General features: G+C 35.3%; 1 protein-coding gene across 1 annotated transcript; it reads left to right on the forward strand.

Moving 5' to 3' along the window:
- The first annotated feature begins 344 nt into the window (after positions 1 to 344).
- Positions 345 to 18185, forward strand: agxt2 (alanine--glyoxylate aminotransferase 2). The gene is made up of 14 exons (XM_048165125.1): positions 345 to 549; positions 978 to 1066; positions 1178 to 1368; positions 1577 to 1700; positions 3072 to 3166; positions 3311 to 3404; positions 4420 to 4513; positions 5130 to 5230; positions 8351 to 8443; positions 8830 to 8962; positions 11240 to 11328; positions 11439 to 11588; positions 15381 to 15479; positions 17349 to 18185. The coding sequence occupies exons 1-14, from the start codon at positions 450 to 452 to the stop codon at positions 17448 to 17450; spliced, it is 1554 nt and encodes a 517-aa protein (XP_048021082.1). The 5' UTR covers positions 345 to 449; the 3' UTR covers positions 17451 to 18185.
- Positions 18186 to 18292: the final 107 nt, after the last annotated feature.

Here is an 18292-nt window from a genome sequence, read left to right on the forward strand (position 1 = left end):
AGAAAATATGCTAGGCTTAAAATAACCACATTTTTTTCTACTTTAGCTTATATGACATTGTATTATTTTTTATTGATTTTTGTTATTTTATTTACTTATTTTTGCTAATTAGTAAAAAATAAAAAAATAAAACCCCTGTATATTCTGGACATTTACGTTCATTCCTTTATCATTTCTTGGACACAACCTGATAAGACTGAAACAACTAACTTAGATTTGATACAATTTTAGCCGTATATTAAATGTAACATACTAGTAACGAACAGCCCTTCTCTGTGAAGGGACGGACGACACATCACTTCTCAGTAAAGGCCTCAAGACAGACTTTACCCCGACATATCATTGGTTGAGCTCGACCCTCCCCAGGCACATTTGGGGAAAGAATTCACCGCTTCCCAACACTTAATTTTTAAATTCGCTGCCGAAGAATTGTTCTGAAAACATCAGTAATGCATAAAGTTTGTTCTCGGCTGTACGGCCCGTCTCTGTTCGGGAAAACGGATTTGTGGAATTCAGTGGAAGTTTGTGTGAAATTCCACAAAGAAGGCGGTAAGAATGCAGTGTTTTTGTCTCCACATTTAAAGGGACCGGAACATTTGTGTGAAGTTTTGCATAATTGTGTTTGTGTATTTAGACTCGACTCCATGACAAATATGTTGATTCCTGAGCATCGAATCACGAACTCATAATGGTCCTGTCATAAGAAAAAAGTACAAATAACTATGCTTTTGAACATTACCATGACAATACCACGGTATCTTTGATGACGAATTACTGCCCTGTCATCTATCTATCTATCTATCTATCTATCTATCTATCTATCTATCTATCTATCTATCTATCTATCTATCTATCTATCTATCTATCTATCTATCTATCTATCTATCTATCTATCTATCTATCTTTTTGTATAGATAGATAGATACAACTGTCCCAATGCATTTCTGAGCACTAACACAGAATGTACCTCTGTCCAGGTGTGCTATGCCAAAAATCAGCAGTGAAACACCCAGCACCTGTCCTGCCCCAGATTCCCCCATGTGACTATAAACCTGACCCATATCAGGTAAGAGGTTTATGTCTGGGGACATGTCATAATAATACACATGTGGAAATCAAATGATCAAATACACAGAGAAATCAATTTATTTTCAAGCATGAATGATTTCTCCTATAGGGGATGTCTAAAGACCGTTTACTAAAGATTAGGAAACACAACTGCAACCCCATGACCATGAAGGTAACATATTACAAGAACCCAGTCTTCATAAACCAGGGTTACATGCAGTGGCTGTGGGATGTGGATGGAAGACGCTATCTGGACTTGTTTGCTGGGGTTGCCACTGTCAGTGTTGGACACTGTAACCCGTAAGGTTGCCAGGCAACATTTTTATTTGTATATTTCATGATTGTGCATTATAGTTATCTTGAAATTAAATGACTGCAGTTAGATTAATGTCTGTGGACTTGTTTCAGAATATTATCGCCCTGAACTTTTACATGGGCTTCGTTTTTTGTTTATGAAATGGTATTATTTCTAAAATCGATCGAATCAGAACTTTGAATATGGTTGCAGGAAAGTGACACAGGCAGCTGAGAAACAGCTAAGGCGTCTATGGCACACAACACCCATCTATGTGTACCCAGAAATGCAGGAGTATGCAGAGAAACTTGCCTCCCTTTTGCCAGACCCGCTGAAGGTACGTTTTCAGTTTTGGAAGTTGAAGGTTGAGCGCATTGCATTGTGGTTTATAGTATTATGTGCAGTGTTTTCTTGTCTTGCAGGGGATATCGAACTGGGGTCCGGGCTGTTTTGTCTAAGGAAAAGCATTAAAAATATATTATATTGTATATAAAATAAAATAAGTAATAGATATAAAAAATAAAACAATATGCAAAATTAAATTATTAATAAATAAATAAAAATAAAACAATTAAAGGATCTCTTCCTAATTGTAATAAAGAAATTATAAATATACAGAATTTGATGTTATTACATTTCATTATGCTCTAATGTTGGAAATCATGAGATTAATTATTTTTTTCTATTGAAGATACAAAGAAAGAGAAAATTGAAACAAATTACTTATTGTCCAAATAATTTTATATATATGTTTATTTTTCACATTATCCAACTTATTATTATTATTATTTTTTTGCAATGTGAAAATAAGCTATTTTCTGTGAATGTGCGAGACTTATGATGAGTGTTGGAGATAACGCATTACAAGTAATTTGAGTTACGTAATCAGATTACTTTTTCAAGTAACTAGTAAAGTAATGCATTACTTTTTCAATTTACAACAAATTATCTGTTACTTTTTCACATTTATTGACTGACAGCTCTCCTGTCCCCATGTTGAGAGAAATAAAGTGCAGAGGTGTTAAGTGCGCTGTGTAAACATTATTGTAGTTCTAGACTAAATGTGAACATGTATTTACTCATCTCACTTGCACGGAAACATGCAGTATTCCTCAAAATGAATAAAACCAGTGAAATGCAATCTCAGAATTTTATGCAAACCTGTAAGAATTAACTGTATTAAATTACACAAATATACTTTATGTATTTAATCTCACTTTATTAACCTTTACTGCTGACCTAATTTAACCATACTAATAAGTAAAAATTAAAATCACTGGCAGCACAGCTGAAAGGTTTGTTTGAGCTGCGCCCTCTACTGTACAGGCATAAATATGCATTTCCTTCCGCTTTAGGCCTATTCATTTCACTTTTGGTGTGAAAGGGCCTTTACATCTGCCAAAAAATAGAACTTTTTAGTTGTTATTAAAAAACAAACAAGCAAGCCCAGCCCAGGTGAGAAAAAGAGACGCAAAAGTAATGTAACACATTACTTTTCATAAAAAGTAACTAACGCAATTAGTTACTTTTTTAGGGAGTAACGCAATATTGTAATGCATTACTTTTAAAAGTAACTGCTTATGATTAATTTTAGACCAAATAAATGCAGCCATGGTGAGCATAAAAGACTTCTTTCAAAACATGGTAAATCTATGCATAGAGAAAATCTGAATATCTTTTTTAATATTGTGATGGTCTTCTTTTCTAGGTTGTGTATTTTACCAACAGTGGCTCGGAGGCTAATGACCTTGCAGTGCTAATGGCCCGGCTTCACACAGGAAATTTTGATGTCATCACTCTCAGGTGATTGACCTTACTTGCCAATAATTCTTTCCAATAACTGAACAAATGGAAGACGGTGACTTGTAGGGAAACCTGTTGGTGACAGCTCAAGCAGCCCTGTCCAGCCATAGATAATCACTGTCTCATTCGTGTTTGTGTGCGCAGGGGTTCTTATCACGGTGGCAGTCCACAAGCGACAGGTCTGACGTCCAATGCAGATTACAAATATCCCATCCCCTCTTCTCTGGGCTGTCATAATGTACGTCTCACACCCACACATCTCTCCTTCTGTCAGCTACCTGCTTTATAATGCAATATTCCTCTGTGTCAAGTCCACAAACCACATTATAAGAGGAAACATCATAAGAAGTTATGTTGGTGTTGTTGTTTAATGCAAAAGTAACATAATTACTGTCAGACCTCATGTGGTTAGAATAACAACCCAATACACAAGACGATATCTATGTATTGGTTGTTTCCGCCACGCAATAAAAAACACAAAAGGTGATTGTGACTTTTTGTCTCACAATTCTTATTTTTTTCTTGTTGTGAGATATAAACTCACAATTGCGAGTTACAAGGTATGAATTACAAAAACTCACGATTCTGACTTTTTTTCTCCGAAATGGACTTCAGAACTCGCAATTGCGAATTTATCATATGTCTAACAATTCTGAGAAAAAAGGCAGAATTGCAAGATATAAACTTACAATTCTTAGATATAAAAAAGTCAGAATTTATATCTCACAATTCTGGCTTTTTTCTCAGAATTGTGAGACATAAACTCGCAATTGCGAGTTATAAAGTCCAATTCTGAGAAAAAAGTTTGAATTGTGAGATAAAAACTCACAATTATCTTTTTCAGTGGCGGAAACAAGCTTCTGACCCACACAAAATATTGTATTTTACTTCAGCCTTTTAATTAATGATTTCAGTGCCAATGCAAGAAAAAAAAATTAAAAAATCAAAATATATAAAAATATCTATCTTTTCTTGAAGAAAAACTTGTGTAAGAAAAGTCTGGTTTTCACAGAATATATTAAGTTTATATATAAAGTTTTTCGTGAATTAAGGTTATTTTTCTTGCCAATAAGATAAGAAAAATAGAATAAGTCTGATTCTCAAATAAATGGAAAACATACAAAAAATACTGAGAATATAGTGCATTTTCATATTTGAAAAGCATGTCTTAAAACTGTATGTGTTTGAGTTGTGGGATCTGTCTGATACATTTTGTGAGAGTTTTATTCCTATGTGGGTTGTGTTCATTTTAGACCATGTGTCCGGATGTGTTCAGGGGCCTCTGGGGAGGAAGCCACTGTCGAGACTCTCCAGTTCAAACCATCCGAGAATGCAGCTGCTCCCCAGGTACAAACACACACAATAGCATAATGAGGGCATATCATTCTGTTTTTATATAAAGCTAATACTCTATTATAAATTCTTCAGCCTAACCGTAACCCAAACTCTTTGAATTTTTATATAACCAGTGTATATGAATGGTGCCATATGCCTATAAACTTTCCTTGCATGCCTGTTCCAAAACCTGAAGAATAAATCTTCAGAATGTTACATATAAACAGTAATTCCCTGTTAAATAGCTAAGAAAGATGTGTTTCAAGGCAGCACAAGGTATGTTTGTCTCATCAGGTCAAACATTAAAAGCAGTCATTCAGGAAATTTCCCAAACAGGAGGTGTTAAAAAAAAAAACAACAACACATGGGCAGAGCTTGTTTACTCTTTTCTATAATTAGTGTTGCTTGATAAGGCCAGCAGCACTAAGAACGTTTTAGCAACATTCTTAAAACCACTCAGAACAACTTAGCAACACCCTGGCAACAACCCACAAGGTTCTAGCACTGTGGCATCAAGTTTTGCACAAGCACCACTTACATTTTCATTAAATATACTTCTTAATCAATTGTTAGCACACATTTCATGTATCATCATGTATTCATAATCTCTGTTTCTGTCTGTTCTCAGGTCACTGTCAGGCCAATGATATGTATATCAGTCAGCTCAAAGAGATGTTCGCTACAACAGTTCCCAATCGGATTGCTGCCTTTTTTGCAGAACCCATCCAGGTTTTATTACACCATACCTTACACTGAATTGTATAAATATACAAACCCAATTCCAAAAAAGTTGGGACACTGTACAAATTGTGAATAAAAACAGAATGCAATGATGTGGAAGTTTCAAATTTCTATATTTTATTCAGAATACAACATAGATGTCATATCAAATGTTTAAACTGAGAAAATGTATCATTTTAAGGGAAAAATAAGTTGATTTTAAATTTCATGGCATCAACACATCTCAAAAAAGTTGGGACAAGGCCATGTTTACCACTGTGTGGCATCCCCTCTTCTTTTTATAACAGTCTGCAAACGTCTGGGGACTGAGGAGACAAGTTGCTCAAGTTTAGGAATAGGAATGTTGTCTCATTCTTGTCTAATACAGGCTTCTAGTTGCTCAACTGTCTTAGGTCTTCTTTGTCGCATCTTCCTCTTTATGATGCGCCAAATGTTTTCTATGGGTGAAAGATCTGGACTGCAGGCTGGCCATTTCAGAACCGGATCCTTCTTCTACGCAGCCATGATGTTGTAATTGATGCAGTATGTGGTCTGGCATTGTCATGTTGCAAAAAAAGAAAATGCCAGGTCTTCCCTGAAAGAGATGACATCTGGATGGGAGCATATGTTGTTCTAGAACTTGGATATACCTTTCAGCATTGATGGTGCCTTTCCAGATGTGTAAGCTTCCCATGCCACACGCACTCATGCAACCCCATACCATCAGAGATGCAGGCTTCTGAACTGAGCGCTGATAACAACTTGGGTTGTCTTTGTCCTCTTTAGTCCGGATGACATGGCGTCCCAGTTTTCCAACAAGAACTTCAAATTTTGATTCGTCTGACCACAGAACAGTTTTCCACTTTGCCACAGTCCATTTTAAATGAGCCTTGGCCCAGAGAAAACGCCTGCGCTTCTGGATCATGTTTAGATATGGCTTCTTTTTTGACCTATACAGTTTTAGCCGGCAACGGCGAATGGCTCGGTGGATTGTGTTCACTGGAAGTATTCCTGAGCCCACGTTGTGATTTCCATTACAGTAGCATTCCTGTATGTGATGCAGTGCCGTCTAAGGGACCGAAGATCACGGCATCCAGTATGGTTTTGACCCTTACGCACAGAGATTGTTCCAGATTCTCTGAATCTTTGGATGATATTATGCACTGTAGATGATGATAACTTCAAACTCTTTGCAATTTTTCTCTGAGAAACTCCTTTCTGATATTACTCCACTATTTTTCGCCGTAGCATTGGGGGAATTGGTGATCCTCTGCCCATCTTGACTTCTGAGAGATACTGCCACTCTGAGAGGCTCTTTTTATACCCAATCATGTTGCCAATTGACCTAATAAGTTGCAAATTGGTCCTCCAGCTGTTCCTTATATGTACATTCAAACTTTTCCGGCCTCTTATCGCTACCTGTCCCAACTTTTCTGGAATGTGTAGCTCTCATGAAATCCAAAATGAGCCAATATTTGGCATGACATTTCAAAATGTCTCACTTTCAACATTTGATATGTTATCTATATTCTATTGTGAATAAAATATAAGTTTATGAGATTTGTAAATTATTGCATTCCTTTTTTATTCACAATTTGTACAGTGTCCCAACTTTTTTGGAATCGGGTTTGAGTGTCATAAAAGATCAGGACTGAATCTGCTGTAGTTTAATATTCTTCAATAAACACAGTTCTTGTCCAGTTGCAAGTATTGAGTAATTTGCTTCGTTCACCATGATAACATGGGCATTTTGGTCGTCATAGAAACAAAATCTGACAAAGACCACATCCATTACCCAGCACTTTGCTGGTAGATGTAATAAGTTAGTAAGCACAACATCAGTGAAAATAACTTCCATTTTCAAAGCAGGATGTCAGTATTTTGCAATATTGTGAATTGCAGCATAGTCCAGCTAATGGGAGATTGCATTTTATGTTTACAATTATATAAAATGATTCTGATCAGTAATTGTTTTAATTTTCATTGAAGTATAATTAAATAAAAAGGCCAGTAGCATCCATTGAAATTAAATCTGCATTTCTATATTAATTGCATATATTTTTCCATTACTGACTAAAATCAACAAATGGGTCAATGACGTGACGGGTCATTTTTTTTTTGTCCAAAGGCCTTAATAATAATAAAAAACAAAAATATGACATCCAAAGTATGTAAGATAGTTCAACTAGATCTATTTTATTGAATCCATTTTAATTATATTTTGCTACATATAAAGGTATTTTAAAGATTTTGAAGTATCAAAAGGTCATTTGGTTTAACCGTCCAAAGGCCAATACAGCCATTTCATTTGTGATTAAAATATCTTAAAATGTAATAAATGTATATATTTTTTATTCTGGCATGATTTTATAACATCATATATCAACATAGTGCAAAATGGTATTAAAATTATGTGAAAGTCGTTGCTTTGTTATGAGAAAGAATGTCCGGAAAAATGAATTTCATTGATGTCATTCGGAGTAACCAATATATATAAGGGACCATTTTGGATCAAGTCATGCGGTCACTATCATGTGACAGGATGTGACATCATTCAGACACCTGCAAAGGACCACATGGTCTTGAAGCAAAGTAACTAACGCTCTCTTAACTATTTTAAAAATTCTTGTTTTCACTTGATCATACGGATGTCATCAGGTCATTCGGTACAACCTGCTATAAAACATGGAAAATGTAATATTTAAAAAATTTGTACTAAATATAAAATGTTTAATTGTACTTTTCTTAGCTAGCTAACTAGCAAGCTAGCTAGATATCAGCCCGTTGGCATTGTTTGAAAATGTCGTAATTCGGTATAACCAAAAGTGTCATTCAGTAAAACCGAATGACTTTTTTGGTGACAAATCTTATAAAAAAATGACAAAAACAGTGTTAATTGATTAAAAAAAAAACCCACATAATCTCATTGTTAACACTTAATAAAACTTCAAAATGAATTACAGTTCCATTATGTTTTTTTACACTTTTAAAAACCTTATCCATCAATGTGACCCATATATGTGATATGTTAGTGTACTGTTGTAAAAACAAAATGCCACTAACAAACTCATTGCCCTCAAATATTAACATGTGACAAGTTATATCATGATTATGATTATCTTTCTGCAGGGTGTCGGTGGGGCTGTTCAGTTTCCGAAAAACTACCTGAAAGACAGCTACCAGCTTGTTCGGGAGAAAGGAGGAATCTGTATAGCAGATGAGGTCTGAAGAATTTGCTAGTAAATCCCATTCTGTACATCAGTGAAGCCAAGCACACATGGTTGGTGCTTCAGATAGTTGAGACGGCTCAGAATTATCACCCTCATTTCCCATATTTTTCAAAAACAAATCCTAGACTGCATCCGAAATCGCATACTTCCCTACTATATAGTAGGTGAAAAACAGTATGTGACAAAAGAAGTATGTCAGAATTCACAGTATTCATAAAAGAGATTACTTACTACTACTGGCAAGATTCTGAAGTGTGTATATGAAGTGACACTGGCCCCCACAATTACATACTCCAATAATCATTGTACTTGCAACTTTGAAAAAAACTTTTTTATAGTGTGAAAAAAGTTATTTCTTGGTATTTTTGGTTCTTCTAGGTCCAGACTGGCTTTGGCCGCACAGGGAGCCACTTTTGGGGTTTCCAAGGACATAATGTCATTCCAGACATGGTTACCATGGCAAAGGGCATTGCGAACGGCTTCCCGATGGGAGCTGTAGTCACCACATCAGGTGAGGCTAGTGCCTACTTAAATCAGCCAAATTCTGATTAACTTATTGTGTGATTTGCTAATTCAAGCTGTCAAGGACATTGTAAAATGTAGTCCTTTTTTGCAAGTTTGCATTCATAGACTAATTAACTACATTTAGACATGGAGGTGTTTTAAATGAGGTTCACACACTGAGTCTTAAACTATGAAGAATAATGAGGGACTGTGCAGAAAGAGAAAAGTGAGGAAGCAGCACTGTGAACCCACTGGTGAGCTTGAATCCAAGTTCCAGCATGGCAGGAAATTAAAATATTCTTAGAACAGAATGAACCACAAATTATAAATTAAATCTCTCTCATGTTGCATTAATAGGCTTATCGTTCGATTCACCTCAATGCCTTTTAACTTTAAAAAGCTCTGTGGTTAGATGCAGCTGGATATTCTTCTTTTTTTTTTTTTTTTTAAGAAAGTTTGACACAAAGGTTTTACACACTAGATCAGCGGTTCCCAAATTTGTCCCAACCAGGTTGGTGCACCCCCAATCCCCACTTAAAAAAAAAAAAAAAAAAACGCAACAAAGCTTTGTTTTATCGCCATATAAAGACTCATGTTTAATCATGCGCAAATAACCAGAACACGCATGACTATAACAACATCAACAAAGTTTCAATATAATGCAACAAAGCTACGTACAAGCTTCTACTTTTAAGAGGGCGAGTGACAGACACAGGCTCAGTAACAGAAAGCACGGTTATTTTCAGCCGCGTAAAAGAAACATTGCAGCAATAGGCTAGGCCTATTAAATGACCGTGGAGCTAGCATCATTATCATCATCATCATCATCATCATCCTAGCCTGCAGTGCATAAAAGAAGAGCAGTGCTGTCTTCTTCTACGTTTCTATCAAAAACTAATAAATTATAGTTTTTTATTTAAAATAAAAGCGATTACAAAGGAAATGTTTACTGTTCAAGTTTTTTTATTGTATGGAAAAATCCCAGACCGCCATTACATTTTTCCTCTCGCGTACCCCTGGGGGTGCGCATACCACACTTTGGGAATCCCTGCACTAGATCTTAAAGGGTTACTTCACCCAAAAATGAAAATTCTGTCATTAATTACTCATTACTCATTCTCATTCCACACCCGTAAGACTTTAGTTCATCTTCGGAACACAAATTAAGATATTTTTGATAAAATCCGATGGCCTTTTCAATGCTCAGAAAGCTACTAAAAACATATTTAAAGCAGTTTGTGTGACTACAGTGGTTCAACTTTAATATTATAAAGCATTGAGAATACTTTTTGTGCGGCAAAAATAAAAAAATAGCAACTTTATTTACAATATCTATGAAGCTTCAAAGCTTTACGAATCGAATCAGTGGTTCAGAGCGCCAAAATCACATGATTTCAGAAAACGAGGCTTCATTATGTCGTAAGTGTTTTGACATTTCAATGGTTCACATGACTCTTCTTGAAGCAGTGTTTTGAAATCGCCCATCACTAGATATTGTGGAATAAAGTCGCTATTTTGTTATTTTTGGCGCACAAAAAGTATTCTTGTTGCTTTATAATATTTTTGTAATATTAATATTAATATTACAAAAGAAGACAAGATGTTTTGTAAATGGACCTTTGTTAACTGAAATGAAGTAGGTTCAAACCCTGAAAAGGATTATCCTTGCAATGTTACCGTTTTGCCACTGCAAAGCACCTAATGACTGATGTGACTAAAATGACTTCCCATAATGGACAGTTCACAAATTAAAATACTGTCATCATTTACTCACCCTCATGTCAATCCAAAGCTGTATGCATTTTTTTTCTTCTGCAATCATTTGAGGAATGTTAATAAGCATACATTTCGGTTCCAATTGACTTCCATTGTATGGACAAAAAATACAATGGAGATCAAAATGTCTTGTTCCTAAAATGTTCCTAATGTGCTACCACAGGGTCACATTCACCTCATTCACACGTGTATCGAATGAGTTCAAATTCCCCATTAGTCCCACATACTTGAACTCTAAAAGCACACTGGAGTGCCACTGCTCCCGTTCCTATTTTTCCCATTCACTCTAATTGGTCCTCTGTCTCTCGCTGTTCGCTCTTCATCCTGTGAGAAGATGAGAGAGAGAATGAAAAGAGTGTGTTGGGTCACATACAGGCTGAGAAGCTTATGAGTGTATCTAATGCCTACATTTCTGCCAACAAAATAAATAAACCACAACTAAAAGCATCTTCTAGTATGTTGTACATTGTTTTCAGCACTGATATCATGTGATTTGTGTATTTTGCAGAGATTGCCAGGTCATTTGCGAAGGGAGTTCATTTCAACACATTCGGAGGAAACCCATTATCCTGTGCAGTCGCGTCATCAGTGCTAGATGTAAGTGCAGATCATTTTACTTTTCAGTCATGTACAGTTATATCCTGGTATCAGCAATAGCGAATATAAATAATAAATACTTGAACTTGAATGCTGTATGTTGCTCTCAGACAATAAAAGAAGACAAGATGCAGGAGAACAGTGCTGACGTGGGGACATACCTGCTGACTGAACTGGCCAAACTCAGGGACAAGTATGAGATCATCGGTGACGTGAGGGGAAAAGGTCTTCAAATCGGGGTGGAAATGGTCAAAGATAAGGTGAATGATTGAAAGTTATGTGCATTTAATGTCATTTAATATCTCTGCTTTACAGTATAGGATCAATAGTCATCAGCCAATGAAAAATTATCTACAATAAATGTGTATTTATGACCTACTTTATATGATTGGGGTTAATAATTTGTAAGAATACTAACCATTTATTAATGTTTTGATATGATATCATATCTTTATATGTTACCATATCTTAAAGGGTTAGTTCACCCAAAAATTAAAATTCTGTCATTTATTACTTACCCTCATGCCGTTTCACACCCTTAAGACCTTCGTTCATCTTCGGAACACAAATTAAGATATTTTACTTGAAATCCGATGGCTCTGTGAGGCCTCCATAGGGAGCAATGTAATTTCCTCTCTCAAGATCCATAAAGTTACTAAAAACATATTTAAATCGTTCATGTGAGTACAGTGGTTCAATATTAATATTATAAAGCGATGAGAATATTTTTGGAGCGCCAAAAATAACAAAATAACGACTTATTTAGTGATGACCGATTTCAAAACAATGCTTCAGGAAGCATCAGAGCACAGTGAATCAGTGTCAACCTGTAAGATTTTCATCAAGATAATTTTGATGAAAACCGAGAGGTTTCTGAACCACCCATAGGCACCCAACGTCATTGCCACTTTCAAGGCCCAGAAAGGCAGTAAAGACGTCGTTAAAATAGTCCATGTGACTACAGTGGTTCAACCTTAATATTATGAAGCGACAAGAATACTTTTTGCGCGCAAAAATAATGACTTTATTCAAAATATTATTATTTATATGACTATTTTAACAACATCTTTACTACCTTTCTGGGCCTTGAAAGTGGTAATAACGTTGCAGTCTATGTGTGGTTCAGATACCTCTCAGATTTCATCAAAAATATCTTAATTGTGTTCCGAAGATGAACGAAGGTCTTACGAGTTTGGAACGTCATGAGGGTGAGCAATTAAATGGTTAGTTCACCCAAAAATGAAATTTCTGTCATTAATTTCTTACCCTCATATCGTTCATCTTCAGAAAACAAATTAAGGTATTTTTGATAAAATCCAATGGCTCAGTGAGGCATTTATTGCCAGCAAGATAATTAACACTTTCAAATGCCCAGAAAGCTACTAAAGACATATTTAAAACAGTTCATGTGACTACAATGGTTCAACCGTAATATAATAGAGTCGCGAATACTTTTTGTGCGCCAAAAAACTAAATAACTACTTCTCAACAATATCTAGTCTTGGCTGATTTCAAAACACTGCTTCATGAAGCTTTGAAGCTTTACGAATCTTTTGTTTTGAATCAGTGGTTCGGAGCGCCAAAGTCATGTGATTTCAGTAAACGAGGCTTCGTTACATCTTAAGTGTTTTGAAACTTCAATAGTTTGGAACGTGACTTTGGCAGTTTGATACACACTCTGAACCACTGATTCAAAACAAAAGATTCGTAAAGCTTCATGAAGCAGTGTTTTGAAATCGTTATTTTGTTGTTTTTGCCACACAAAAACTATTATCATTGCTTCATAACATTAAGGTTGAACCACTGTACTCACATGAACTGTTTTGAATATGTTTTTATCTTGCTGGCAATGGAGGCCTCACTGAGCCATCGGATTTCATCAAAAATCTCTTAATTTGTGTTCTGAAGATAAATGAAGGTCTTACGGGTGTGGAACGACATGAGGGTGAGTAATTAAGACAGAATTTTCATTTTTGTGTGAACTAACCCTTTAAAAAGCATTGACTGAAGTCTATACATTCATTTGCTATAGAAACTAGCTTGTATTTCTGCCCAATGTAGGCAAGTATCCATAAGTACAACCTCTCCAGCTTGCAAAAGGAACATATTTGTCAGATGAAGGATCTTGTGTCTCTGAGTAATGACATTTCGTTCCACCTGAACTAATGCCTTGAATACACAAAGACATCTGGCAGTGCACGTGTCCCACTGTGTACAGCTTTATTGATGGAAACTGCCTCTCATCTCATGCTGTAACCTCACTTTTACCTTTCTGGAATGAGTGCATTAAACTACTGCAGCTTTTCTTCTAAAAAGAGTATAGAGTCAAATTCACAAAGAATGCAATGCAATGGTCTCAGCAGAAGATAAAGTATTTTAACATGGAAAAAAACGACACACTTCAGTTTTAAATGTCTTAAACACCTTGTTTTGTGAATATTAATCCCAATGACACCTCAAGCTTTTGCTCACTTCAGAAATCAATGTGAAAATCCTCAAGCTTTGTGATTGTGCATCCACTTCATTAAACTTTATTTGCAGAGCAATCTTGGTTTCTTGACCTTGAGGTACGAGAAGAGTCAAATGTAGGAGTTACTTGAGCTCCAGATGGAATAGTTAATGATTCAGAGTGTTTGTTGTGACTGTGAGTGTTTGTAATTTTCCTCACAGGGAATGAGCTACAGAACTTGTTAGCCATTAACTAGAGCAGATAGCAATGAGACAGCATGTTTGAACATTCCCAGAAGTACACTCCGCTCTTTGCCGGAGTTAAAAACACCCAGTGTACCTCACTTACCTATGGTTATTATACTGGAAACCGTATGGGGATGTGTCTAGAAACACAAAGTACACTTTCCATTAGAATGGAAATTCACAGAGTGGAATTAGTAATTACATAAAGAACATTATTTACTCGCTTTCATGTTTTTCAGAACCTATGACTTAATTTCTTTCATTAAACATGAAAGGAGATATTTTGCTGAATGTCAAAGCTGCTGTGACTTACTGCCAAGCTCCAAAAAGCACTATAAGTTTGGTCCATATGATTACAGTACACTGTAAAAAAATCCCAGTAAAATTTAAACGGTAAAATAACGTATTTCATTAACTGATATAATGTTAATTTACCAACCTAATGAAGTACTAATATCTGTTTTTACCTTTATAATACACTGACAGTCACCAAACACAGTGGTGATAAGAGTCACATGATGAATCAAAGTTCATCACAAGCAGCTTTTCCACAAGCTGAGGAGGACAACACTAATATATAGAAGGTGCACACAGTGTCATTCACACACACACACTAAACACCATCATGGTAACATGCATGAAATTTTAAAAATACAATAAACATTAATTTAACAACATTAGATGTAACATAAAACCCTAATGTACATAACTGATTAGAAAAAAATGAGAAAAACTAAGAAGAAACAGAGTTATTTCAACGAAAATATATCAAATGTGAAGTGTCACGCAGGGAATTGTGGGAATGTCAATTTACGGTTTTTCACTGTAAATTTTACAATGAATTGTTATTTTTCACTTCCAAAAACTGTGAATTTAACGGTATTTTACCGTAAAATTACATTAAATGTACCGTTAGATCTATTACAGTTATTCACCGTATATAGTATGGAAACTTTCTGTAAACCAATTGACAGTTTTTCACCGCAGCATTTTTACAGTCTTTTACTGTTAAAATCACGGTCATTTTTTACAGTGTACATACATATGTATAATTTTTTTTTTTTTTTGTGGGTGTAAAAAAAAGAGCAAAACTTGGATATTGGCAGTAAAAATCACCATCTACTTTAATTATATGGAGAATGTCCTTTTCCAAACATCTCCTTAAAGTGTCAACGAGAAGTCATACAAGTTTAGAATGACATGATGGTGAGTAAATGGTCGAAGTTTAATTTTTGGGAAAACTATTCCATCACATTTTTTACCTCAAAAACAAGTCAAAAAGCGTGTTTAATCAAACAGCATTCCTGAAATCGCTCTCTTAAATCCCACTTTGACATCTCTCTGAAACCCATGTGTAGGCCACCAGAGACCCGCTCCCTCGAGAGGCCATGGCTGAGATCTTCGAGGAGACTAAAGACATGGGAGTGCTGATTGGAAAAGGGGGACTGTACGGACAGGTAGGTGAGGTGACGAGGTCTATATGTAAGGTGATTTTTGCGAGGGTGGAACATGAATGCACAGGGTGTGTGGTGATGTTGTGCAATGGAAAAGGTATTCCAGGGATTCACTTCGGTCCTGTAGTGGCATGGTCGCTCAATGCCTCAGGAATCCTGCTTGTCTGAACTTATAGAAATAGTCACAGTAAGCACTGAATGTACACTTAAAAGAACAGTTCACCCTGGGGCTGCACGATATATCATTTTAGCATCAAAATCTCAATGTGCGCATCCACGATAGTCACATCGAATGACGTGCAATGTCTAGTATAGGGATCGTTAATCCGTACGGACCAGACACCACTGTTCAGAACTCACCGATTCTCGGATTAATTGCAAAGTTTGACCATCATACAATTAAAGTTTATAATTTGACAGTGTTTTAGGTCCTGTCAGTTTAAACATGCATGCGATTTTAAACCATTTGGGCGCACAAAGATGTGAAAGAGAACTCAATTCTGAACGTGCGGCTGTTTCGCAAACACACACAGAATGCTGCTCTTTCGCATCTATTTGCGCCTGAATGGACACAAACATGCAGCAAAAAAAAAAAAAAAAAAAGGTCAAAATGCAAGTAAAACATTGAGCATCCTTGTAAATACAGTCTTAAAGTGACAGTAGCCCTGCTGCTTTCTCTGTGATGAATGTTAAACAACAAAAAGACATCACTTTTGTAGTTTTAACACAGATTAATTTTAATAAGTGAAGACTATGAAGTGTTATTTTATACCTGATTTTTCAATTTCTGCACCAGAGTACTGTTAGGCTTACCTGAAAAATATAAAGCACTATTTCTTTCATTTGTATCTTTGTTTTATTATATTTATCTATGCTTGTAATTTGTTCATTATTTTCTGTGCGTATTCACTGACCTACAAAATCACCCCAATCATCCTAGATTGATTAATTCTTTCCAAACAGAGCAAGTCATCATGGTGAATTTTTCATATCGCAATATACATTGCAGAAAGACAAAATATTGCAATGTCAGTTTTTTTCTAGTATCGTGCCGCCCTTGTTCACCCCAAAAAGAAAGTTCTCTAAAGCTGTAAAATGTAAAGATTTGTTTATGAATTTTTAACATTTAGATATTTTTAAACTGCATACATGTTAAAAAACTACAGTAATATATATATATTACACATTTTTATCATAAAATAAAAAGATTAAATGCATAGAAATAGATTAGATTTTTGTGTACTTTATTACATGAAATAATGCAGTAAAAACTGTAATATTGTGAAATCATTGTTTTCTATTTTTATCTTCTTTTATATGTAATTTATTCCTGTGATGAAAAGTTGAATTTTCAGCATCATTACTCCAGTTTTCAGTGTCACATGATCCTTCAGAAATCATGCTGATCTGCTGCTCAAGAAACTTTTCTTATTATTATCAATGTTGGAAACAGTTGTGCTGCTTAATGTTTTGTGTTGAAACCATGATACATTTTTTCAGGATTCTTTGAGGAGTAGAAAGTATAAAAAAATGAACAGCATTTATCTGAAATAAATCTTTTTTTTTGTAAGATTATAAATGTCTTTACTGTCACTTTTGATCAATGTAATGCATTTTTGCTGAATTATATTAATTTCTTAAAAAAAAAAAATACTGACCCCAAACTCTTGAACGGTAGCGTATATATAAAATTAGAGACTTCAGAAGATTTACTACAGTAGATGCTTAAGGTCAATTTGGGAAAATTATGCACTTGTGTCTAAAAATGTGTGTAGTATGCTTTATTTTATGTGTTCAAAGCTCACATTTAAATATTAAATCTTAGTCTTGCCCATGCTACTTTTTTTCTCAAATATCCCACCTCTTTTCCAGACTTTCAGAATCAAGCCTCCTATGTGCATAACTAAAGACGACGCAGACTTCTTCCTTGCTGTATTCAACCAGGCAGTGCTCAACTACATGGAGAGAAGATGAAACATGCAGAACACGATGAAGACACATCGGCTCATATTTTATCTGGAGAATTATACATTACATAACAGGTTTGGGCGGTTGAGTCTAAAGACCACCAAAGGCAACTAACACATTTTTCACACTCACAATGTATGAGAGCGATAACTGATTTGAATAGACTACCTAGCACCATCGCAAATAATTTATAAGCGCTTTCTATCTGAAACTAAGTTTCAAAAACTGGGACCAGTTCTACTCTCAAATCTTTTAGGAGACAGACTTGTTAAAAATCTTAATTAAATGTAGAAAAACGGGAATAATCATCTGATACAGACTACTTTTTCAATTAGGTAATTGATTTCTTGCAATGCTAAATACAGACTAAAGCACATTTGCTAACTGCAGGGTTGTGTATAAAACGACACTTATACATAAAACGTGTTTGGAGAGTTTTGAGGGGATTAAATTCAAACCTGACCCAGTTCAAGTGACATTCATAGCCTATACCATTAAGGCAAGCACGGTCATAAATAAATCTGTGGTCTCTTAAATCGTTATGTGAAGACACGGATATTTTTTTTGTCCTGCAAAGAAAGCAACTGTTTATTAAATAAGCATCTGTTGCTTTTTCTAGTTCTTTTTGAGATCCTTTCCTGGAAATCCATTGGTTTTGTTTTGCATAACACCAAGCCTTTTTATATATCAGCTGATCCATTACACATGGTACAATAAAAATATTGGAATGTTTAGCTTTTACGTTCTTCGTGATCTTAAACCCAATGGTCTTATTACTAATAATAACATTGTTGTGAGATTTTGCGGTTCGTCGCATATTTCTCCAAACAAACAGTTCCACCTTCCAA

The sequence above is a fragment of the Megalobrama amblycephala genome, linkage group LG18 (assembly GCF_018812025.1).
Source record: "Megalobrama amblycephala isolate DHTTF-2021 linkage group LG18, ASM1881202v1, whole genome shotgun sequence".
Classification (NCBI taxonomy): domain Eukaryota; kingdom Metazoa; phylum Chordata; class Actinopteri; order Cypriniformes; family Xenocyprididae; genus Megalobrama; species Megalobrama amblycephala.